At 47.4% G+C, this 7408-nt stretch overlaps 1 protein-coding gene across 1 annotated transcript; it reads right to left on the reverse strand.

The window, feature by feature from the left end:
- Positions 1 to 1324: 1324 nt before the first annotated feature.
- MAGEA1 (MAGE family member A1) lies at positions 1325 to 6074 on the reverse strand. The gene is made up of 2 exons (XM_021933835.1): positions 5071 to 6074; positions 1325 to 4679 (listed from the first exon to the last, which is right to left on the reverse strand). The coding sequence occupies exon 2, from the start codon at positions 4548 to 4550 to the stop codon at positions 3705 to 3707; it is 846 nt and encodes a 281-aa protein (XP_021789527.1). The 5' UTR covers positions 4551 to 4679; positions 5071 to 6074; the 3' UTR covers positions 1325 to 3704.
- Positions 6075 to 7408: the final 1334 nt, after the last annotated feature.

Below are 7408 nucleotides of genomic sequence, written 5' to 3' on the forward strand. Positions count from 1 at the left end.
ATTTGATGAGTTTGTATCAGAGACCATTTTATCCCATCAGTGGAAATCATGTTACCTGAATTATGAGTGACAATAAATGGGTCACTACTTGGTGAAAAAAATATATAATATTTCATGATATAGGGCTGCCAGTCTTTTTTTGTCGTGACTCCATCTTGTCTTTAACTGTTCCTCATTTTTTCAAGCGAAGTACATGACTGTTGTACCTGCTAAATAATATTTCTCTCAAATCTGGCATTAAAAATTTTAAATGTGCGTGGTGGCGCATGCCTGTAGTCCCTACTACTGGAGAGGCTGAGGCTGCCGAATGGCTTGAACCCAGGAGGCAGAGGTTGCAGTGAGCCAAGATTGCACCACTGCACTCCAGCCTGGTGATAGAGTGAGGCTCGGTCTCAAAAAAAAAAAAAAGAAAAAAAAAATTAAGTGGGTATTTCAAGTTCCATTATTTATTACAATTTTAAATGTGGAAAAAATAAGTTAAATGCTGTTTCCTTTGAAATTTAAATTGCTATGTTTAAAACGTGAGATGAAAAGTGGTGGTTTATCTGTGAACTATACTTTTTGTTTTGGAGTATCAAGAACGTGGAGAATCATGAAAGGCTTCTTTTTGATGAACAAAGTGAACTTCAAAAAGAAATAGCAGCTGGGTGCGGTGGCTCAGCCTGTAATCCCAACACTTTGGGAGGCTGAAGTGGGCGGATCACGAGGTCAAGATATCGAGACCATCCTGGCCAACATGGTGAAACCCCGTCTCTACTAAAAATACAAAAATTAGTTTGGCGTGGTGGTACATGCCTGTAATCCCAGCTACTCGGGAGGCTGAAGCCAGAGAATCGCTTGAACTTGGGAGACAGAGGTTGCAGTGAGCTGAGATCGTGGCATTGCACTCTAGCCTGGGCGACAGAGAAAGAATCCGTCTCAAAAAAAGATAAGAAAAGAAAAAAAAAAAAAAAAAGAAATGGCCATGTTCTAAAAAAAAAAATGTGTTGGAAACTGTAAGTAGTGAATATTTAATCTTAACAACTAAGGACTGATGTAAGCACTAGAATGTTTTATTTGCAGAAATGTGTATAACCATTATCTAAATTTCCTTATTTGAAACAGGAGTAGCAAGAGTTGGCACTTATTTTATTGCATCTTCAACCTCTGTTACTCTGATGACTGAAGAAAGAACTTGAACCTGTGTTATATGTGCTGAGACATTCCAAAGGGATTTGTGTATGAAGCAAAGGGGTTTGGGATTTGGTAGTTATTTTACAGATCTCAGGGAACCAACATATAAGGCAAAACTTATTAGATGGTAAAAGAGTATTAAAAGGGCGAATTTTATTGTATGTAAATTATACTTCAGTGAACTTGACTTTTAAAAGAAAGAAATAAAACAATGAAGTTGAAGAATGCGCTTTGGAGACTAGCAATTCAGAAGTTTTTGGTGACACTGGCAAAAAATTGTTTAATTAGAAACCAGATTGTAATGGGTTGAGGAATAAATCCAAGTTTAGGAAGCTTGAAGGTGGCACAAAAGAGGGAAAGGTAAGATCTGTTAAAGATGGTTTATTGTTTGTTAGTTTATTGTGGTTGTTATTATTGTTTCTTTAGATGAGAACAGCTAAAGCATGTTGGGGAGGCAATAGGAAAATTGAAAATACAGAAGGAAGGAGTAACTGATACAATAAGATCCTCTTGGAGATCATCAGTGCTAAACAGAAGGATCTCTGAGATGTTACTGGTGGATTCGTTGACAGAGGTGGAGTGATGGGAAATGCCATTTGATGTCCTCTGTTTTCTCTGTGTAAAAGGAGACAAGGTTAATAGCAGACAGCGATGGTTAACAAGTTAAATAGAGTGATAAATGAAACTGGGAAATGAAGGAGGAAAATGACCAGGAGCAAATTTAAACATTTTGAAGTAATTCTGAAATCCCAACTCAAGCTGGAAACCATAATTCTGGAGAGACACCAAACCGTATAGTTTTGTGATTTTTCTCCAGCGTTGCTCAGCAGCCTGGGACTGAGGAGAACACATATGATTGGGTTCATCTGGGCTCAAAAGATAGGTAGATGTAACTGAGGGAATTGATGGAGCTGGTGGATATCTCTAAAGTTCACCATGGGCATCCAGACTGGTAGAGAAGAAACTGGAAATTACTAGTCTGGGAGAAAAGAGAAAAAAAAAAAGAAAACCAAAAAGTCATGGTGAGAAGATGGAATACTTGTTTTCTGGAGCCGTATGTGTCCCCATAAGGAGCCCTGCCCCTACCATACAACTCTTTTGTCATAGCTTTCAGGGATACCATAGAAAGTAGATTGAATACATTCGAGGGCATAGACTGGATTCAGAAACATAGCCTGGTGGTCAGTGTTTCATTCTGAACTTGCCACTAATTTAAAGCAGCTGTCATTACCACTATTATCACAGAATGCTAATCCTTAGGCAAGGAATGTTACTTGTGCATTCAAGAGTAGAAGAAATGGGAACTTCCCATGGGCAATGACAATAGATTTGGCAAGAGGTAAATCATTTCACTTTTTGCCTCAGATTCCAAAAGTGTATGGATGTTTCCCTCAAGGCATGCCCATTTCCTTCTGTTATCTTATCAATTTAATTCTGTTAGAGAGTCTACAGAGGTGGCACCCTTCTTTTGGCTCTCACTCTTCCTTTCTGCATTTTCTCTTTCCTTGCTTCCTCCTACCTTTAGGTATTAAATGTTGTCATATGTCTCAGCAACCTTCCCCCACCAAGTGACCAAATAAAGTATTCCTATAAGCTTAGTATTAGATATTTTTTGTGTGCCCAAGACTAGTCTAAGAAGTTGGTGCTTAGTTAGAGAACACTTTTAGGTACTTTGCAGATAACACTGTACAGCTGACCCTCACGCACTATACATTCAGTTGAACCTGGGTGTGTCTCTCGTATTCATAAGAACCCTGTCTCCACATGTCAGCCTAGTAAAGTAACCAACCATATTATCCACTGTGAGATACCATGTTCCAGTTATCCTTTAGTTGCTTGAGTGCTGAGACGAACGTAATACACAAGGTCTAGTAGTTCCTAAACCCTATGAGAACTCCTAAGCTCCTTCTCTTGATGCTGTCTATATATATAAGTTCAAAAAATAGTCTTGGGGGAATTTCAATAAACAACTCCAAATAAGTCCTTTTTTCTTTGCAAATATAAATCCTTGTAAAATTCCATTTTTTTCCTGTTTGTTTCCTATTCCTGATTCTATTATAGCTCTAGCAATATTAACCACCAGCTGGTTTGGAGATTAATATAATCAGACATACTATGGCTTTTTTGTTTGTTTTTTGGAAGACAGAATCTCATTCTGTTGCCCATGCTGGAGTGCAGTGGTGTGATCTCGGCTCACTGTAACCTCTACCTCCTGGGTTCCAGCTCTCTTCCAACAGAGTGAAGAATGGGCCTCATGGCACACGAAGCAGAGGAAGCTGCTGAACAGGGCCCTGGAAGGTGCACTGGCCCAGCCCCGCTCCCACTGCCCTGGCTGCGACTGATGCTCAGACTCCCTCTTCCTCCTCTCTCAAAGCTGCTTCATGCAGGGATGGGTAGGAAATGCAAACTCTTGCACTGACCCTGACCACATGCTCCAGGACTTTCATATAGCTGGTTTCAGTGAGGGCCCTTGGGCCCCACAGGAACTCGTAGCGTGCCGGATCACTGCTGGGCACCTGTCGGTACTCCAGTTAGTTTTCTTGCACCAAATATTGGGTGAGCAGCTTCCAGGGCTCCCCATAGACATTGTGCTCCCTCCCATCATACACCTCCATCACACTCAGCTCCTCCCAGACTTCCTCCTCAGATGCGCAGTCGCCCTCCATTGCGATCATGCCCAGGACGATTATCAGGAGGCCTGTCTTGGGAAAGATCTGATTATCACCCAGCAGGCCATTGCAGGAGAAGCCCAAGCAGGTGATAAGGACATAGGAGTGGCCCGTGGGGTCCACTTCCTTCATATCAATGCCAAAGATCAATTTCAGGGACTCGGAGGTTTTGCAGAAGATCACAGGAAAGTAGCGTTTGTAATTTTGGATGACACTCTCCAGAATTTCTGCCTTTGTGACCGGCTTCTTGGCTTTATACTTGAGGAGCAGAAAATGAACCAACCCAGCCACCTTGTTAGTGAATGCTGCTCGGACCACGGACTCCGGGTCAGGAGAGGTGCTTGGCCCTTCCTCTTCTTGGCCACTGCAGCCCTCATCAGATTGCCTCCAGAGAGTGTAGCTGATGGTAGTGGGGAAGGCGGAGGCTTCCTGAGGACTCTGGGGAGGACCTGTTGACCCAGCAGTAGGCACCTCCCACAGTGTGCCCAGGAGCAGAGTAGAGGAGGCGGCAGCCTCCTGCTCCTCAGCAGCAGAAGCCTGTGCACCCACCAGGCACGGGGCCTCCTCTGCGGTCTCAAGGCCTTCCACAGGCTTGCATTGCTGACTCTTCTTTGCAACAGACATGATGACTCTGGTCAGGGCAGCAGGCAGGAGTGTGGGCAGGAGTTGGACAATGGAGACCCATAGTCCTGGGGAGAGAGGGAGCATGTGAGAGGCCTCAGCTGAGAACTGAACCTTGGAGACTCTAACAAAGGCCTACTTACAGATCTTCTCCTTGGTGCTCCTCTGTGGCCTCCAGGGAATCCTGTCCTCCGGGTTGGCCTATTCCCTTAGAACCTGAAGGAAGAATTGAAAGGGCACCTCAGGGTACAGCTGGCCAGCAGAGGTCGATTCTTCAGGACTGACCACAGTAGAGAGGTGAGGCCAGACTCTCTGGAGTCCCATGTGTCCCATGGCAGGTGGGGCCCTTAATGTGCATTCAGGGCAAACATTAGCTACTGGCACCGCCTGTGCATCCTCTGCTCTGTGACATGAGGACACTGTCTCAGACCAAGGCCTCACTGCCTGGTTCCTGGAGCTCCTTGAAGAGGAATCCATGGGCCCTCAGGGTGCAGACTGCAAGCACAGCCCTGGGCCCTCAGTGCTATCAGGAGGGTGGGCTGGACTCTGTGACGTCCCCACTCTCATGGAGTGGATTGTCCCCTCTGTACTCACGCAGGGCCCTCACCTTTTTCCTGGCAGGGCCTGAATTCCACCCTTTTGCTGCTCCAAGAAATGCAGATCAGGTGCTCACGTCCCTAATAAGGAACAGGACAGGAGGGGACCCACGTCTGGCCACACGTGCCTAGGTCCTCGGGGAAGGACAGCAAGAAATAACAAAATTCAGTGGAATTAATGTGTTCTGGGTGAGGCGCCTGTTTGGTCCTCACCTTGACTCCTGGCAGAGCCTGGGATGCTCCCGCTACTGACCTGAGTGCAGCCCCTCAGACGAAGGCCTTTCCCTCCCTGACATCAGTGATCCCAGAATAAGTGAGTGACCTCAGGAGACAGCCCTGCCCATGCTCTGTGGGGCGACAGTAGGGGCAAGGAGGATTTCTCTGCTGTCCCTGTCAGCGTTCTGGCGCACACGTACCCTTGGTGGATCCTGGGATTTCTCTTTCGACCAGATGGGGTCCCCTATGTTTGCCTGAGTCACCCTCTGAGAATAAAGTCCTCACCTCCCTGAGATCTGGAAACAGGCGTGAGACACAGCCACATCCTGACACCCCACGTGAGGGATCCAGGGCTGACTCCTTTGGTTCTGGGGTGAGGGTTCTGATGGCCTACTGTGGGCTACTCATCTTTCCTCCTACCAGGGCCTGCGCTCCCTCATCCCCCAATTCCTTGAGATAAGTAGACATCACTCCATTACCCCAAGACCCCATCTCCCAGAAGGCTCCTCAACTTTCTGCCTATGGTACAAATGAGACTGGAACATATGGCCATCCATGATCTGGTCCTCCCAGAGCTATAACAGGGGACAGCCAGACTCTGTGGAGTCCCTTCTTTCTGAGCCGGGGGTATCCCCAGTCCTCATGAAGCGTGCACACCTTGGGCCTTGAAGATCCTGGGACTCCTCCCTCTCTTGACCTGAGGCCCCACTTCTCATAAGGAAAGAGACCACTACTACATCTGCTGTCCTCCTCCCTCCACCTTGCCTAGTTCACAAACAAGCAGAAAGAGAGAAAGCAAAAAGTTAGAAAGAAACAAAAGTAAGATAAATAGCCAGACAACCTTGGCACCACTACCCGGCCCTAGGAGTTTAAAAAAAGTAATAATAATAACTCAACCCCTGACCTAAACTACTTGTGTTATCTGTAAATTCCAGACACTGTATGAAAAAAAGCACTGTAAAACTTTTTGTTCTGTTAGCTGATGCATGTAGCCCCCAGTCACGTTTCCCATGCTTGCTCGATTTATCACCACCCTTTCACGTGGACCCCTTAAAGTTGTAAGCCTTTAAAAAGGCCAAGTATTTATTTTCGGGGAGCTCGGCTCTTAAGACTCGAGTCTGCCGACGCTCCCGGCCGAAAAAAAAACCTCTTCCTTCTTTAATCTGGTGTCTGAGGAGTTTTGTCTGCCACTCGTCCTGCTACACTCAGACCACAGCTCTGTCCTCTGTCACCTCAAAGGTGCAGGAAGGGCCACTTGTGGCCACCATCCCTGGACCTCCCAGGGTGGAGATCCCCACTGATCTGGATTCCAAGGTCACCTGAATCCTCCCTCCTCTCCTCCTCGTGATCCTGACAGGTCCCACCTCTATGCTGATCTGAGTCCCCATCACTCTAATTCTTGAGGCAGAAGGAGGCAGCCTCAGTCTCAGATGGGGGTGAGGGTGGATCTCCTGTCCTAGGGTGCTGGGTTCCCTGAAGCCTCCCTCATTTCCAAGCAGGGGCCTCCCTCTGCTCCCCTGAGGTCCTGTTCAAGCCCCTTCCCTTCCAAAGCCCCTTCCCTCTATCAGCCCTGGATAGGGACGTCAAGATCGGTATGCCTGGCCGCCATTCCCAGGGCTTCCACGGGTTGACAGCAGGGATTCTGACAAGATGTGGTTGTGGGTAGTGGGTGGGGATGGGAATGTGAGTGGCGTGGGAGTGGAGACGAGGATACAGGTGGGGGTGAGGGAGCCTCAGTTCCCTCTCAGGGTCCTGATGTTGATGCCGGGTGGATGCCTGGACCTTGATGCCTGGGCCCTGCCCTCTCCTGACCAGCCCTGCCCTCGTCACATAAGCTCCGACTCCAGATTCTCCTGTGGGTTAAACGGTAGTGGGGACAGTGGTGGCCAGAGTCCCCTGCAGGTTAAGCTTAGAAGTCTGCTCCATGTTGGTGCTCCAGGGCTGGCAGCAGAGGTGGTACTGGATCATTTTGGGGCCATCTACCTGGAGTGGAGGCCTCCTAAGGCTTTCTACAGCTTCTGACCTTGTCTCCTCCCAGAGCTTCAGACCACTCCCCTCAGCCGATCGCAAGCCACTCCTCAGAACCATTAGATGAACCTGACTTCTCTCAGATCTGTGAGGTGCAAGTCAGTG

This window comes from Papio anubis, chromosome X (genome assembly GCF_008728515.1).
Source record: "Papio anubis isolate 15944 chromosome X, Panubis1.0, whole genome shotgun sequence".
Taxonomy (NCBI): Eukaryota; Metazoa; Chordata; class Mammalia; order Primates; family Cercopithecidae; genus Papio; species Papio anubis.

Coding starts and splice junctions, on each gene's coding strand:
- MAGEA1 (XM_021933835.1), bottom strand. CDS start 4,550: ATGCTCCCTCTCTCCCCAGGACTATGGGTCTCCATTGTCCAACTCCTG.